Source organism: Anoplopoma fimbria, chromosome 15, assembly GCF_027596085.1.
Source record: "Anoplopoma fimbria isolate UVic2021 breed Golden Eagle Sablefish chromosome 15, Afim_UVic_2022, whole genome shotgun sequence".
Taxonomy (NCBI): Eukaryota; Metazoa; Chordata; class Actinopteri; order Perciformes; family Anoplopomatidae; genus Anoplopoma; species Anoplopoma fimbria.
Genome location: NC_072463.1, coordinates 16,882,356 through 16,900,093, shown reverse-complemented (window position 1 = coordinate 16,900,093; position 17,738 = coordinate 16,882,356). Strand labels below are relative to the sequence as shown.

The following is a 17,738-nucleotide window of genomic DNA, read 5'->3' as shown; positions in this document are numbered from 1 at the left end:
CTGCACTTATTGAATTCATATTCGTTTACTGCACTTATCCTATTCGTAGTAGTTTGTAGCACTTATTATATTCGTATTAGTCTGTTGCAATTATTGTTTTCGTAGTAATTTGCCTCTGCACTATACTTTTGCTCTGGTTTATGCTTTAAGATGCTTGTTTAAGAAAGGAGATGCACTTATGACTTCTGGTGACTAGTAGTTCTCTTGAATACCTATGTTGAATACACTTCCTGTAAGTCGCTTTGGATAAAAGCGTCTGCTAAATGACTGTAATGTAATGTAATGTAATTTCAGTGATCCTCTGGGTCCGAGCGGGAACGGAGTCCTGGCCCCATGGAGAGGTTCTCCACTGTGGGAACTTGGACCGCCTGCTGTGTCGTAACACGGAGCGGTCTCTGTAGACCCGGCATGGATGAGAAACTACCTTCACTGGGATCCCTCTGAACTAGGAGAACCCTCTTTCTCTCTTTTCTTTCCTAGTCTCTCCCTCCACATGCCGCTCCAGTTCAGCCAGGCAGCACTAGTCATCAGTGTGAGAACGATTGCATCACAGCTCTGGCGGTTTCTTAGCCCCTGGCCCCTGTGTTTCTCGGCCAATCTGTGGGAACCCTGATTTTGGAAGGCAGCCTGTGTTCCCACCACCAGTCCGGTTAGAAAATAGACTTTTGGTCGTGTACCAGGCACCCAAACCAAGCCGGTTCTAGCCCGCTCCTTCTCACGGGTTCGGGGGAGGAGAGGTCAGCGGCTGCAGAGGAGGCCCTAATGGGTTTCGTATGCAGGTACCGCAGAAGCGACACGGGATACTGTGTTCATGAGAAATGAGAGGGGTTTTTAACAATTCTGTGCTCTTTCCAAAACACTCCCTCTCTGTCTGTTTTTCTCCGTCCCCTGCATCTCTTCCCGTCTGTCTCTCATTTGAATTTATAAATAGGGCTTTAATCTCATCTTTCTGATTAATTGAAGATAAAGTGGTGTCGGGGACAAGGCTCGATTTTGTTTCAAGAAAAATCAAAACACTGTGCTGTTCTCCAGAACACATGATTGACTTGCCAAAGTATGTTTTTTTTCCTCAATGATTCTCATTGTTTTTTTTTGCTCGTTCCTGTGACGTCCACAATCATGCCCCCAGTTCTCTTTATGTTTCATCCACTTAAAAATCAATTTTCTCCGTCGTCTTGTAAACCAATTCATCATGCCTTTGACTACAATTGCATCCAGACAAGCAGCCTCGTCCAGGAAAGCGCTTCACCTCTTTCCTGTGGAGTTACAGTTTTCGGAAGAAGAACAGCATAGCGGGGAACAGAGAGAAGATGAAAAAAAAAAAAAAAAAAAAAAAAAGGGATGGCTCATGCACGTCCATGACAAAGACGGAGCCAGATGAGAGCTCCTCTGCTCCCCACATGTGGACGGGAGACTCGGGTCTCACAGAGTGTGTGAAGACAGCTGGAAAATTCCCCTGAGCCCGGCCTAATTGAAAGCTTATCATCTTCTCTTTGTGCTCCCTGAGCGGTGGGGGGATCAGTTGGGGAGAGCAACTCTTGTGATGAGACCTGGAAGAAATAGTCGGGAATGTTTTAAGCCGGTGCAGATCTGTCGTACGCTCGCACTGTGAAGTGGAGCTCAGGCTGTCTGGGTGGAGGCTGGTGTGAGATCTGTCAGCAGGGGATTGTGCGTGTGAGTGTCTTGTGCGTGTGTGGAAATGCTTTGAGTGTGCTGAGTTAATTGAATACAGTGTGTATCAAGGCTGCGTGTGTGTGCGTCCCGAGGCTTTGTTGTTCTGCCAACACTGCCCCCATAGAAGGCCCGACGGCAGACACAGCCGAAGCCATACAGAAGGAAAAGAAAGGATAGAGTTGAATGAGAAAAGATAAAAGAGATGAGGAACGAGTATAGATGCACTACAGGAGAGGATAAAGAGGGAGAATAAAAGAGTGACTAATTTGAAGAAGGAAAAACAAAGCGTTCAGAAGTGAAAGCCCTTTTATGGTACATCAACAGGTGGCATTAGTTTAAGAGGGAGGAATTGTGGGTATTGTTTTTCCGGTTAACCACATGAGACATCTGAAATCAGACCACCCCGCAAGGTAGCATCTCGAGTGTTGTAATCTTGTGGCCCGGCCTCAAATGGGACAAACAGATGCCATCAGCGCCGCATAAAATTAACAACGGCATAGCCGGTAAAAAAGACGGACGACATTCCAATCTTCTCCTGTATTGTTTCAAACAAGTGACAACTCGCCGACGTGCGCAAACACGGAGGCTGCCAGGGCGGTGTTGGATTCCTGAGCCGCGCTTTATTTACGCTCTGGGTACCACCGCGCTGACAGCCCAGGCATTTTTAAACCCCTGAGAAGTGTGGGTAATTGCCAAGGGAGAGTCTCCCTAATGGGAGAGAAGAGGATAATTATTAAAAGGGGGGGTTATTGGGAACAAACTGCCAATGAACTGCCAGCGGTACGAGATGGAGGCAGTGGCACGTATGGCATGTACTGTATGAGGCTAAAGATGAAGTTAGAAAAACTCATTTTTTGGGATCAGAATGTGCTGGCATGAATTTGGGTCCCACGGATGTTTATGGCGTTTTTTTTCCTGCTCGTTTGTCAGCTGATGTGATGGTCTCTGGGATTCTGGGAATGAATTATACCCTGTGCCTCCATGTTTAATGATTTCACTCTCAACACCTCTACTCCTTTTGAACCGTAAAAGACTTCACAATCCAGACTTTTGAGCATTGAGTTTCAAAATAAGAGAACTGTTATGGTAAGCAATAGTTTTTACAGCAAAGCGAATAATGTTGAAGAATTTGGCAATAAATGCTGAACTTATTCTTATGTGGGTGGGATTTTTCTCAAGACGGAGCCTTTTTAAAGCTGAAAGAAATATGATGTGTTGTCATAACTCTCTCCTGGAGTTCCTTTTAACAAAGGTTTTCTTTTCAAAGTCACTTTTATTAAATAAACAGCAGCTGTGAGGACAAAAGTGAGACACATGTTTTTTTTTAATTAAAATGATTAAAAACTACATTATCCGCAAACTTTACAAGCACTCAATATGGAAGCATAAACGATGCCATTACATACATAGATGAGATTCTTAAATTAACATATCAGTTTCAGATGTACATGCTTTGAGCTTAAAAAGAAATGAAAGGAGATGAATTAACATGTTGGTATATGAAAGAGGAAAAGGGGGGCATCTAGAAAAAAGAAAACAATGGAGAAAAACATTACATTGTGCTCTTTAATCCAATAACAATGAAATACACCTCACTTGTACATTTTGGCGTCCTAGTTTTGCATAAAGAAAGATATTGGAGATCAATCAAGACGCCGTTTTGCCACACCTCTTTCCCATCATCCTGACAGTATTACAGGCAGTTGTGAAGATATTTGTGTTTTTGGTTTTGTTTTTAAGGAACCACACAAGTATTACAAGGTACACATGTGGTTTCTCTAGCTGCATGATTTTCTTTGCCCATAATAAAGACATTCCCCCTACTGTATAAAGACCCCAGGAGGAGGGAGCAGGGAAACATTCTGGTACTCTAAATCAAAGGGAGATAGGAATGAGACGATGTTACTGATGGTTTAAAAATAAAGAGGAATAAGGCCGAGGGTCTTTATGTGAGAATCTACAAAACACTTTTTTCTTTTTTACCTGAGCTGCAAATACAAGCCTCTTTGGATCACTATTCACTTAGAAATTAAATCTCACTTTTGTAGCAACTTACTCTTTCCGAGTCATGGATGCTTTCCCCTTGTGGAAGACTTTTTCTAGTAGATATTAGACACCTGATAATAAATGCCTTCACATCAGCTCTTAACCAAAAGATCCGTGCAGGCGTATGAATTATTGGCAGAGCCATGAGCCCCTGGCACCGCTGATCAGTAAATTAGACCAGAAAAGAGAGAATGGGGGCCATAAAGGCTTCAAAGCGCTCGCTGACTTTACAGAACAAAGGGACCCGTGCACAACAAGGGACGTTTTTCTTTTTTTTTGCATAACTGCCCTTGGAGCTGGTAAGAAGATACCACTCTGACCCCACCTCTCCTATCCCTTCATCCTCACACTCTCCCTCCTCCAGGGATAGAGGGATCACATGTGTAACTGCAGGGGAAAGGCCCTCCGGACTGGGGGGAATGTGCACACACACCTGTGGTGCAGGAATGTGTGTGTGTGTGTGTGTGTGTGTCTAATCGTGACATCATTAATTACTTGGCGAAGGATTTGTTTAAAGGACACTTAAAGGGTGATCAGCGGATCAAGTGAAGGAATATTTTAGTTCGGCAGAGTTTCAGATATTTGTAAATACATAACCAAAAAAAAAAAAAAAAGAGAAATGAAAATTCAAACATAGTGCAAAAAATTAAGCGAATTGCTTATTTAGCGCAGGAAGGCAATTAGGAAATTGTTTAAAGGATTACGGCTCTAGATACACCATCTCACTAACAGAATCTGTTGGGCGTGGTTCATAAGGAATAAAGGTTTTTAGTGCATCAAAGCTACATTGGAAGACAAAATAATTACATTAAAGGTTTTTTTTTTTTATAATTTAGTAGCAATATATTACACAAATTCCAAATTTATACTTAACAACAAAATAAGGCATATGTACTGTATATATATATTTATAAAAAAAAGGAAAGGTAGAGAGAAATGCTTAAGGATATTGGGTATATGCGCACATTTCCTCATAATTTGGCTCAAATAAATATCAAAAGTAAACCGTGTCATCCAGTCCACAAATACCAGACTAGAACCTTATTTTTTTTTTTTCAGAAAAGGGCTTGGATCAGAAATGTAAGGAAAAAGTAAAAGAGTAGACACAACAGGGCTGAACTTTTCCTCTAGAAAAAAAAAAGAAACCAATAAATACCCCTCTGTGTTAGCCTTTTACATTCCTCAAAATTTCAGCCATTGTCCTGTTGAAACTCGACACACTGATGACACCGCAGAGGAGAATTCATTAGTTCTTAAACATGTGAGTCCTGACACATCAAAATGCTCTTCTCTTAAAGATGCGGCTATCTCGTTGAAACATCCACTGCACACCGTAGCACCAAAGGCTAATGTGTCCATTTGGATAATAAATTAGGCAATGAAGGTACCTGCATACGTGCCGTGAGCACACGAAACATGCCCTGGATGCAACTGAGGATTGTTTTCACAACTGACACAATATTCAACTCTTAAAGAAATTAAAGCTTAAAAAGGGCCGAGTGCTACAGCAGAGCAGCCGAGCCCTCGAAGCATGTCGGAGTCACTCGGGGTAGCAGACCTCAGATCACACTTCGAGTTAGATCAGTCCGAACAGTCTGTTTGATGAAAGTCTGCTGTGGTTTTCCAGGTCATCAGCTGTACTGATTGATCATACCGCCATCGTCTTTTGTTCTTTTGTCTTTTACTGAGTACCTGTTTACCTCAGACAAATGATCCTGAAACATGTCTATGGCTTCTCTGGTTTTACCCGCACATCTATTTACAGTTTTCAGCTGAACATCTTCTCAACTTCTATGGCTTTTATAGTCCTTTTTTTTATTTATTTTAAGAGTACATGTTTTAGCACAGTGCAGGAGTTTTCTCAAAATGTACAAAATACATGGAAGTCTTGAGCGAGTTGGTAAAACAGAGAAAGTCTTTAAAGCGAGTGCTGGAGAAATAAAAAGACAAACATGCAGCATTTCTATATATTTTTTTTGCTTCTTTTTTTGGCTTTCAGTGTTCATGTTTTTTTTGTTCCTCATCCTCTTTACTTTTTCCTCCCTCACCTCTTCTGCCCCCTCAGATTGTCTAGCCGTCCGTCAGTCAGTAAGGCCTCCAGACGGACTCATCCAGGCGGCCCGAGGCGCTCATGGCGGTGGGGGAGTTGCTGTGGCTGCCGTCGGCCTCAACGCCCTCGCTCTGGTTGTTCAGGCCCGGGTTCATCAGGCTGTTGGTCCCGCCGGCGCCCGTGGCCCCCGAGCAGGACAGCAGGCGGGTGGGGAGCGCTCGCCCCCGGTGTTCCCCGGCGCCACCATGGAGAACTGGTAGGATCCAGAGCCCGTGCCATAGTACAGGTAGGAGTTGGACTGGAAGTTCTGGCTTTGGTTGTTTGAGTAGGGTGGCGGCAGATAGGTGTGGTATCTAGAAGAGGCCGACATGCTGAGGCCGCTGATGCCGCTGCTGGAGGTGTTGGAGGAGTAGGGGAAGGCCCCCGGGTAGTGCATGCGGGGGTCTGAGAAGCGAGGGTCAGTCAGCGGCGACAGAGACGGGAAGGTGGTCCTCTGGTTGAAGATGTCTGTAGTCCCTGTTGGCAGAGAGAAAGAAACAAAAGGTTGGAAATAATCAACTGATATTCAGCCATGAATGAAAACTGCTGCTGTGATTATGAAACAAGGGGCTCAGAGATTTCTCAATTTCTATTTCTATTATAAAAAAAACGCCCCCGCCCCATCTCCAGAACGGCAAATCTCTCCAAACCCCCAATTCCGAGCTCGGATTTCCAGCGATACGTCTGTCCTTGGAAACGTTTGCTCAAAGTAATGAACTGAGACATTTTTTTGCTTAATAACAGTCATCAAGCACTGACAGCACATCATCCCACAGCCCCGTGCACAAGACTGAAGTTATGAACAGCACCCCCCCCCCCCCACCTCGCCACATCCCTCCAACCTCTCCTTCAAACGGAGAGCAATGTACGTTATTCCGTCTCTCTCTGAGCAATGAAAAGAGGCATTGTCGGTGCTGTGGGGTGTTTTCTATAAACACCGATGCCTTGTTGGGCTGATGTGCAACTCATAAATCATAGTTAGAGGCAGACGGTCACAATCAAAGACAGTCATGGAGACAAGGAGAGGGGGAAAAGAAAAAACACAAAGGAATAGACACAAAGAGAAAGAAAACCAGAGTGTGTTTCTGTATGAATATCCTCTTAGCTAATGGGTATCACAGTCCAAGAGCTGTCAGAGTTAACTGCTAAGTGTAATCTCACAGGTAACAGAGCACTGTGAACCCAGCTGTTCGGACTTCAATTTCCCTGCACACTTTCTAATTTACTGAGCTAACAAAAGTGGGGAAAAAGAAAGGAGGGTTTGACTATGCAGTTTGGTTCTCTAAAATTTGGGGCGACTACTGTCACCAACTTAGTTCCTTAACTCATAACTCATATGAACCCATTCACAGTTCTGCCGTCGTGTAGGACGTCCATTTTTGCTGTATTATGCAACGCATCAGTTCATGCAATGTTTCTCCATCTATTGTTCCTACTTCCACTGATGCACTGAATGGTGTAAAAAATGAAGTCTTGCATGAAAAGTTTGACATGTTGTCTTTGTGCTCATGACACTCAAGTTATTTTTGAAGAAGGTGAGCTGGCAACGGCCAGGCCTGAACACCCTTGTACTTTAAACGCCATTTACCTGGTTATACAATGACGAGACAGAGTTCCTCATACCTAATGTCAGCACACACGCGCTCCTTCCTCACCTGCTGCTTGTAACCACACTCTCACAAACACACACAGACACACACACCTACGTCCATGGTCATTTGTTTCTTCGCGTGTGGCATTCATGGGTTTGATGCGCCCACATGACTGCAAGTGTAAAATGTGGATTTGGATGGCAGAGAAAAGAGAGCTTGTATTTGTGAAAAAGCAAGCGCTTGCACGCCATAGCCCTGAGGGGGGAGAATGCCAAACTTGCGTGCCACAGTCTCGTTGAAATGTCTTTTCCCTATGTCTGGAGAACTGGGTCCATTTTCAGCTGTAAAAAAAAAAAAAAATCTGTTCCTTTGCAATTTCCATAGCCCCTGCTATACTTTTTTTTTTTTTTTGCAACACACTTCTGCAGTTGAATTTCCCCTTCTTTTGGGGATGAGGGAGTTTGGTGGTGGTGGTGGGGGGGCTGTTTCTTTTTCCAGAGTCTACCAGGCACCGGAGTCGGGCTCCATATCTGATTTCACGCGAGGAAAATCCGAGCCTTCAGCTGCTGTTGATTCGGGTGAAGTGGAGTCGGCCCACTAATTCCTACCGGACTCCCTTGCTCGCTCTCTCTCTCTCTCTCTCTCTCTCTCTCTGTCCCTTCATCTCTCTATGTCTGTGCTAAATTTAGGCTTCAGGGTGAAGCTTGGGGAGGGGGGGGATGTGTGGCGTGGGGACTTGATGGCTCTGGCTTCTGCTGCTGCCCGCCCCGCTCATCATCTCCATTTAATTGGAGGCGGTGGAAACATGTTGGCTAAACTGCGGTGGGGACCGACTCCTGTGTTCTGTCAGGGGAAACTGGACTGGACACTTATCACAACACCTTAATGGGCTTGTGCAGCATCAAGCAGCTGGCTCTGCGCCAGGAGGTGCCTGCCTGCCACCTTAAAAACCCTCTCCAGTACGGTAGCTCCCTCTGGAGGAGAGGGCTGAGCAAACTGTTTTGTAATTGAGAAGCAAAGTTTTTGCAGTCTGCTTTTCCTCTCACTTAACCATGTTGCATACCTTACTGCGTCCCCACCCTCCCCCACCCAGTATAAGTACAGGCCTCGCTGTTGTGGCTGTGGTAACAGTGGTGTATCTTTGGCAGAGAGGGTCTTCCTAACTGAGCCTGGTAGTAGCTGCCTGTAACCTCTGCGGCCCTGAAACCACACATGATCTCCATTAGGCTCATCTGAAACGTGTTGACTAAATTGCAGGGACAGGAGAGGGGATGGACCCCAGAGGGCTAGCTGGCACAGTCCGCCGTCTGTGATGTTCCCAGTCTACGTAGCGGGGAAGCTTGGAATCGGGGCTTTTATAGAGAACATAGTGTTCCAGCGCTTCCCTTTCCTCCTCTAGCTCTCGAGCACAGCGCCACGCACTTATTTTAATTCTGCAAACACCAAGGGTGGAGTCGTCCTCCTCCCTTTTTCTGCTCAGTTCAAGAAGTCCACTAGTCCACAGTCAAGCGTGTAACCCAGATGCGACCGGAGGTTTGCCTCATTTGCATACGGGAGAAACTGATTTTGGTTGTTAACATAAGGGCAAGTATGAGGCGGTCGTGTCTGTGTGCGTAAAATTGCGTGGTGTGTGTGTGTGTGTGTGTGTGTGTGTGTGTGTGTGTGTGTGTGTGTGTGTGTGTGTGTGTGTGTGTGTGTGTGTGTGTGTGTGTGTGTGTGTGTGTGTGTCTGCATGTGGTGGACCTGGCGATGGGGAGATGCAAATACAGGCGCTCACCTGTGAAATGTTTACTCAGGCTTGATGCAAACTGTGACGGCCAGCGCCCAGGGAATGGTGTCCCAGGCAAATGAGGGGAGGGAAACGAGAGAGGCCCGTCCAGCTACGCACACTGTGCACCGAGATTGTTTTTTTCTCATACGACCGCAAAGTAGAACGGCAGCTCCTCTTCAAACTGGAGAGCTACTCTTTGATTTACGGACTGGTTTGGGTGGTTTTAAATGCTGGATGCCATGAGGATGAGCAATGCAATTATTGTTGATAACAGGGTGATGATGGCGAGGCAACGCGGTGCCAAGGTAGAGCTGCAGCGCGGGGCCAAAGAATAGGAGATCCAAATGAACACAAATGATCTCCAGGTGTTTATCTAAGCACAGAGGCTTTGGGGCCGGAGCATCATGTCGGATGCAAATGATAATCACCTCTGTAATGTGGCACCATGGTCAACAGCCCCAAAAGCCTCATCCACGTTCGGCACTTTTATCATGTGAGCACCGAGGATTTTGCATGTCGCCGACTTGTGACTTGCAATACAAGCAAAGGGTGAAGGAAGATTGTGATTACAAAAAGAAACCTGAGATTTTCCCTAATGCGTCGACAAACGAGGTGGCGTGATTAATATATTTGTTTGTTAAGTAAATTCTTTCCTATGAGAGATATGATACTTCCTTGTAAAGCGGCTGAGGCAATGTGTGTTTTGCTGACCCTAGACTGTGTGTACTGTTATTGTAAGGATAAAGGCATTTGAATACAAGTAGCATCATCATTTATAACACTTTACTACATCTCTGTCACGTTTTCTTTACGTCCTGGCACTTCCGGATTTAGGCCTCAAACATGTGCTTTTACTATCCCATCGTGAACGTCTGCTCTGCAGTGAATCTCTTAGAAAATGACTCGCACAAGCAGTAACACATGTAAATATGTAATTCCCATGCTTCAATACTCTGCTTCAGGGTTCCTGTTATCTTTTGCTGAACGGTAGAAAAGAAAGCTTATCTAAATCGAAACGTTTTTTTTTTTATTCTTTCACTATGTGTATGCGTCTGAATGTGTGTCCTCATAACAGCGTGAGCGGATGACTCAGCACGTCTGGTGTGGTGTGGTGTGGTGGTCTCTAGGTAGGGGACAGACTGAGTGGGCAGCAAGGATCCAAATCGCCAAGAAACAAATGAAAGAAATAGGGAACGGGAGAGAAGGAAGAAGAAGAAGAAGAAAAAAGCAGGGTGGTGGCATTTTAGGAATGTTCTGGGGTGTAGTACGGCCCTACGGGCGAAATGAAACAGACTGCAAAAATTGTCACACCAAATGGCACGCCCTGTGTTATGCCTGTCTTTCCCGCTTCTCCTCTTCAGCATTGTTTGTTTCCATTTAAAGGGCTGACGGAATGTCTAATTGGAATAAATTAGTTTGGAAGTCTTCAGTTTGTTCTTCAAGTGTACCATTTGAAAGGTGTGAACACTTTGGCAGTCCACAGAGCCTCAATTATCTCCTCTGTATTTTTCGAGCCTGTTTGCTCGCACTTGGTAATTAAGGCCATTGCCTGCTGGTGACCTCACCCCTCAACGCTGCTTTTTGATTGGGCCGAGCATGATGATTACGTCTCAGCAACTAACGAGCACCCTTCAAAACAACTTTCTCATTGACACACACAAAAAGAAAAGATTCGCACACATGCAATTCACATTAAAGGTTGCCGTCAAATTGGGACAGCTGAGCTTTACTAAAGTAAAACAGTCAGGAAGAAGGGCATTGCAGTGTCTCACCTGGCCATGGTCTCAGGTCCTCCTCCACCTTGCATGTCTTCAGAGCGGGGGTGTCCATTTGCTCCTGCCACAGGGCTGGTGTAACACACAACATGAACAATAGGTGAGCACTAGGATCTGCTTATTAGGAATAAGTCAGTGGAGTTTGTGCAGGAATGCAAAATCTTTTTGTGGAACCCAGAGAAATGTGCGAGGTTGTATATGTGAACAGGGCGAGGAAGTCTCTGCCTGCACCATAGAAATCTCAAGCACGATTCCAAAAACATCTCCCCATGACAGACTTGTCAAAACTGTCTTGACATCTGGCGGTTTGGGAGATGTGTCTTCCTGTCACAGGTTGGCCTCTGCTGACTTAGCAGTGAGGATTGGGAAAGAGGTGGGGGGCGTTTTTTTTCTCACCAGAGTGAGACCAGGCCTGGAAAAAAAACATGCCTGATGGGTGCATGAGAGATATATTTTTGGGTCTTTCAGACGAGACACCGGAGGGGGCCCCGCGGAGACCTGTGAAGCGCAGGACACTCGCTAGCCTGTCCAGCCGAGCTGTCAGGAAGCGAAGGAGGTTCGCGGACCTGCTGGCCCAACGCGTGGGACCCTGCTTCACACTCAACGGCCACACCGCAGGAGGGCCCACACAAACGGGGGGCTGTTTGCTCTCAGGTCTGAGACGGTGCAGTTGTTACGAGACTACTAGCACGGAGCTCTGTGGACACGGGCAGTCTCAGTCTACAAGCCTCTGAACAGTGTTACTTATTGTTAAAAACTTTTATTCCTCAAATGCATATCAATGTTTAAGACAAAAACCTGCATATATATATATATATATATATATATAAGCACAGTTTTAACCAGTGGTGCTCTGCTTTTAATGACCGCAGCAGTCAGCCGTGTGGTATCACTATGACTCTACACCGTTCGCTTTTTGAGATACCGCAATATAGTAAACTCCTAACCTCCTGTAGTGGCAATTAGGATGGAGAAGGATGCCAGAAGCAGAGAGAGAGAGAGAGAGAGAGAGGGGTGGGGTGGGGGGTGTAGCGCTGGGCTGTTCACCTATAGCCACACTGGGCTCAGCATGTGTAAAATCTGTGCTTCCCCTGGAGCTCCTCCACTTCCTCTGCAAAGACCCAAATCAGCACTCAGTCACTGAGAGGTCCCGCACCGTACCTCACAATGGCAAATTCTTACACATAAATGGCCTTATTCAGAACGGCTTGCAAGCAGCTGGTGCGATTTCGCTCAAGAAAATAAACATTTCCTTCAAATATTTTGATTGGCCGGCAGACAACGTCAATACCAGAGGCACAGATTACCCCTGTTAATAAGAGGACTGCCCCGCCCCCCCTCTGGGCGGAGCTGAGGAGTAGGGAGGTGCGGGGGGGGAAGCGGTGACTGCGTCACTAATAAGCAGCTTTCGGGGCGGGTGCCAGCCGTAGTTTATTTTTTCCGGGGAGGACACAAATAAACACACACACTGCTTTTGAAGTGCATGTGTAGATGAAAGGGCTGGTTGGGAGGACGCTCGAGCCAAAATGGCGTCCGTCCTCGTGACTCCGGATCCAGCAACGCCTCTGAGACATGTAACGCGCCTGCCGTGATGAAGCATGTCATTGAGACACAGTGAATGCCGGTCCTTGTGCTGGCTTCCTGTTTCGCTTAGGCCTTAGGCGTCGCAACGGGGAGAGAATGTGAAGGAGCAGGCAGGACAGAGAGAACGACGCCAGCGAGGGAAGGAGGGAGAAAAAAGGGAGCGTGTTAGAGAGGGGAGGAACACGGCCTTGGCTCAGCTATGCGGGACATTTGATATGTCTTTTGAGCCCTCACTTATAACGTGAGCAAAAACAAACACATGGGGCTGAAAAATCCTATGTTCTCTTTGAGAGCCGGTCGTCCTCCCACCCCTTCCCCTCTCCCCAGACTCAATAGAGACTGTTCATGGCACACATGTAGTTTCCGTAATTGCTGAAATGTAAAACTCAGCCGGACTCTGATGTGAAATTATAACTTAGACAAACAGTTGAGTCTGGTAAAAAACAACTCGCTCTCACTTCTCGTTTTCTTTCTTTCTTTCTTTTTTTTTCACCGAGGAGGCAGCTTCAAAAGATTTTATTTTTTTGGGTCGAAGAACAAAAACATTTCCAGTTTGAATAATTCATCTCGGGGTCACAAAAAAAGAGAGTAACCACAAGTGAAGCTTTTAGGCACCATAACAAATAAACTCCGCGGCGGCCATTGACATATTATGTAAATAGTGGAGTGCAGAAGTAAAACAGAGTGTCTAAAGGACTGATCCAGATTTCTGCTCCTTTTTGGTTGTATTGGCCTCAGAGGGCCAGCTTCCTGCTCGGGTTTGGCAGAAATCAGCATGAAACCCAACTAGCGTGACGGCTTCTACTCTAAAGTCCACACCACAGCTACCTGACGGTGCTAATTTCCTGTCTCGCGCTTGCTTCTAATTGGCTGATCATGTCATTCTGGATGTGTGAATTAGTGTGAGCCCCTCGGCCGCGGCGGTAGCAGAGTGCCGCCTCGAGCCTGGGGGGGCCGGCCGGCTTGTTTATGCGGTGTAAACAGTGTGGTCACTGTGGACGGGGCGGGAGGGGCACGGCTGCGTCGGGCTGGGCCTCCATCAAACGGGACTTTCTCAAGTTAAGTCCAGTCCAGAGGCCACGGCCGGAACATACCGGACAAGAGGGCCAAAGCACAGCTGCGGCAGATGTGTGCCAGTGGTGCAGGAGGAAGTCAGAAGTACCAACATTTATGGAAGTGTCATTAATAGAAAGAGTTTGCTTTTTTTAAATTAGACCTGCAGGATAAATGCTGAGCACATTCCAAAAAAAAATAAAAAAATTACATGTATTATTTTGTCAAGATTCTACTGACTTTTTTTTAAAAACATCACCACATAGGTCACACATTCAAACAGACACACACACACACACACACACACACACACACACACACACACACACACACACACACACACACACACACACACACACACACACACACACACACACACACACACACACACACTTTTGGGCCCTCATCAAAGCCTTGAGCACTTGACTTGATGGCGGAACGTTATGCTAGTATCTGATACTCATCTTCAGAGAGGAACACACAGGTGTTGGAACCAATAACATGTTAAATGATACCACCTCAAAAGTGCCAGGATTTTTTTATTTTATTTGGATGATTAAATTGATACTTATTCCCCCCCCCCCCCCCCCCGCGCCGTTAAAACTAATTTAAGTTAAAAGAGCTGCTTTGGTCTAGGCTGTCTGTTAGAGGCTGTGCCAGGGGCTTGTTGAGTTTTGTCTGCATTTAAAACGGAATGAGGTAAAACTGGAATTCGTTCTCCGCTTCGAGGAAAATCTAATTTCCTATCATCAGTTTACAAACGCAATGTCACAGTTAGAAGTTAAAGGGACGAACTCTGCTCTGTATGAGAGCAAGAAGAAAAATAGGAGAAAAAAAAACTGCCACCCACAAACACATAGCATACACATGTACCTCGCTTGAGGTTTTGAAAACCAGAATAACAATTTAGTACTTGATTGTCAGAGTGTCAGATTTGCTTTACTGCACTGGTTGAACCACGCATTTTTCAACCACACACACACACACACACACACACACACACACACACACACACACACACACACACACACACACACACACACACACACACACACACACACACACACACACACACACACACACACACACACTCGCGCACCCTCCGCCCCTTGCTGAGAATCATTCCACATGTCTAGCAGGCTTACCTGTGGCCACAGGAGAACAAAAACAAGCAGCGAATGCAGCGTCTGCCAGCGTGCAGGATTCCTGTCACTGCATGCACTGTAATGAGCTCTTAATTACCCTGTCTGTCTGGGGCACTAGCGGAGAACTTGCAACACTAGCACACAATTGTGTATGTGTGTGTGTGTGTTTGTATTTTCAATGTGCCTATGGTGCAATCGTCTGTGTGTGTGTGTTTGTGAGATTTAATAATCCAGGGTAGCATTGAGCAGATGTCTGGAGACGCGTCCTGTTGACAAGAAAACTGAGACAGTATTTCATTGCTCAGACAACAATATGAAGCAAGGGAGGCTTTAGGAGGAGATGACACTGTATTTATTTATTTTTTGTAGCTGTCTTCAACGGGAGAAACGCAAGTTTCCAGCCCCCGGATAATGGAAAACATCTTTTGTAACAGCGAGGCAGAGGATCCATGTAATTATAACGTGTTGATGGGCGATCTATCACCCGGCAATTCCCAAACAAACAGGCCCCGGGATTTAAAGTATCTGCAAAATACAACAGCGTCTGGCAGGGCTGCCAAAAGCAGAGACGTGTGTGCTGTTGATATGTAAACACCTCACTGTGTCTCTGTATGGGATTTATTACAACAAGTCTATTTGTGTTTGAGCTTCGCTTGTAATACTGTGGTGTTGTTGTCTGCGCGCGATTCCTACACGTAAGGAGGAGCGCACTGGGCAAATGTGCGCCCGCAACGTACGTTTCACTACAGCAAACAGACGAGGTGGGAGGGAGAAAGGGGCCCTCTGCTCTGTTATTTAATTATTTTACCGCTCCTGCCCTGCGGTATGCCGTCATGATGGTAATACCACAGATTAAGGTGTGTGGTTTCTGCAGCCCTTCCCCTCGTCTGTCTCACACACTTCTCGTAGACGGCCTCCAGTCACTGGCAGCTGTAACGTCAAGCTCAAGGCCTTTACCGTCTCTGACAGCTCCAACTAATGTTAAGGTGTTGTGTCTGCTCACGGTGTACGTACTGTGTGAGTGTGTGTGTGTGTGTGTGTGTGTGTGTGTGTGTGTGAGTGTGTGTGTGTGTGTGTTGCAACGTTGCAGCCCTTTGAAGCATCTGACGCTCTAATTCTTGCCCTAATCCCGTGCGAGGCAGACGCGAGCAGAGCAAAGAGCTCCTCTTCGTCTGCTGTCTGGACCAAGTCTGTACACCTCTCCCTGCCGATTGGAGCCCTCAGAAACTTAAATCTCCCAGTATAAGCCTAGCTGCAGGGGGCTTTTTATTGGCAGACAACCGACAGAGATCACGCCAAACTCAAACCCATCAGAAAACTATCATCACAGTGGCTGAATTGTGTTTCAGCGCCGCAGTGTTTATTTTCAGCGCAACCAGTCGGTGGGTTTTTCTAAAATGGCCAAAATGTTCTCTCCTCGGTACAGGCAGTGCGAGGGAACAAAATCAATATCAACCGCCGGTAAGGACATTGGGGAACGGGGCAAAATATCCTGTGTTCTTGGCAGTCAGCGGTTGGATAGGCCCGTACTGGTGACTCAGCGCTGGCTAAGCCGAGCACAAGGCCAAACACTGGTGAACGGCTGTGATACACACTGATAGAGGTCCACCCACACACGGCCCAGAGCTCCCAAACAAGCCCTCCCGTACACAGCGACATGCTGATACAAAGGTAATGACAATCATTAGCTAGCATGAGAACTGGAGAGTGGGTGGGAGAGGAGGCCACACTGTATGTGTGTGTGTGTGTGTGTGTGTGTTAAGTCTGTATCCTGTTAAAGAGGCTCTGACATATAACGGAGAGCGAACACTCATCCTCACACCAGCATCACCCACGCAGCTGTACACACACACACACACACACACACACACACACACACACACACACACACACACACACACACACACACACACACACACACACACACACACACCGAAACAAACCCCCTCCCCTTCATCGCACCACCTCAGTCTGAGTCTCAGCCCCCCACCCCCACACATTCGACCAGTCTGAGAGTGACGTGATTGCCAAGGTAGCGAGCGGCTGTGAAATTCCTGAGGCTGTAACGCGCGGTGTGTGCGGAGGCCAGCTACAGCGCCCAGGCCAAGCTCGGTTGGCAGCACCCGCCATGCCACCTGGCCACAGACTCAACCCTGCACGCTGTGGGGCCCGGACCCACCAACGCAGGGCATCCGGGGACAGAACAGACACAAGCTTCCCCTTCGGAAGGCCAACACACATAACAGCCCCAGATATGTGGAGCAGAACTTAAAAAGCCCGGCGTGGAGGAAAACGCACATGAAGCACTCTTGCCTTAGTTTACCGCTGGGTGAACTGCACACACCGTCCTGTGTTGATGTTTAACAGATTTGTGTTATGGATTACTTACCCTCCGGCCAAATGAAACCAAATATGTTTGTTATATTGAAGGAGCAATCTGCTTCTAAGTAATGGCGGTCAATGTGAGCGTACTTTACAGTGTAGTGTTGGGATGTTGGCTGTATGTGGTTGTATGTTTCAGTGGTCCTCACCTTGTGTGGTGCTTAGGTGGGTTTGGTGGATGGGGCGGGGATTATTGTTCACTGGGCCTATCCGCATAGACCGCTGGTAGCGCTCGATCTCTGACAGCCTGTCCGAGAACTGCATCTTCTGGGGGTCTTCTATCTTCACCCTGTGCCCTGAAACAGCGACATGAGGAGGACGGGTAAGAGAGAATTCAAGGACTTGCCAATTTACCACCTACACAACCAGGAAAAAAATGGAACAAGATGGCTCTTTTATATTTCCAACGTTTTTAACAAAAATAGCAAAAACAATAAGAGTCCCATTGGAAAAACCATTCCCTCTTCCAAATTTCTTGATGAAGCCCGGCAGTTTCTACTGTCCTGCCAATAAAACGTCTCTCTGCCTGTCTAAACTGTAATCAGTGTAAAATCTACTTGGACTGTGAAGTTCATCAATATCCTCCACTGTAATTCACAAACACTCACACAGGAGGAAATTATATAA

General features: G+C 46.4%; 1 protein-coding gene across 1 annotated transcript in view; it reads right to left on the bottom strand.

Annotated features, from left to right (window-relative positions):
- Positions 1-2,991: 2,991 nt before the first annotated feature.
- Positions 2,992-17,738, bottom strand: part of runx3 (RUNX family transcription factor 3) — a 31,368-nt gene continuing 16,621 nt past the window's right edge. Inside the window, 4 exon segments of the mRNA XM_054613254.1 lie at positions 2,992-5,978; positions 5,981-6,286; positions 10,945-11,019; positions 17,261-17,407. Coding sequence (XP_054469229.1) covers positions 5,806-5,978; positions 5,981-6,286; positions 10,945-11,019; positions 17,261-17,407 — 701 coding nt within the window. The 3' untranslated portion in view covers positions 2,992-5,805.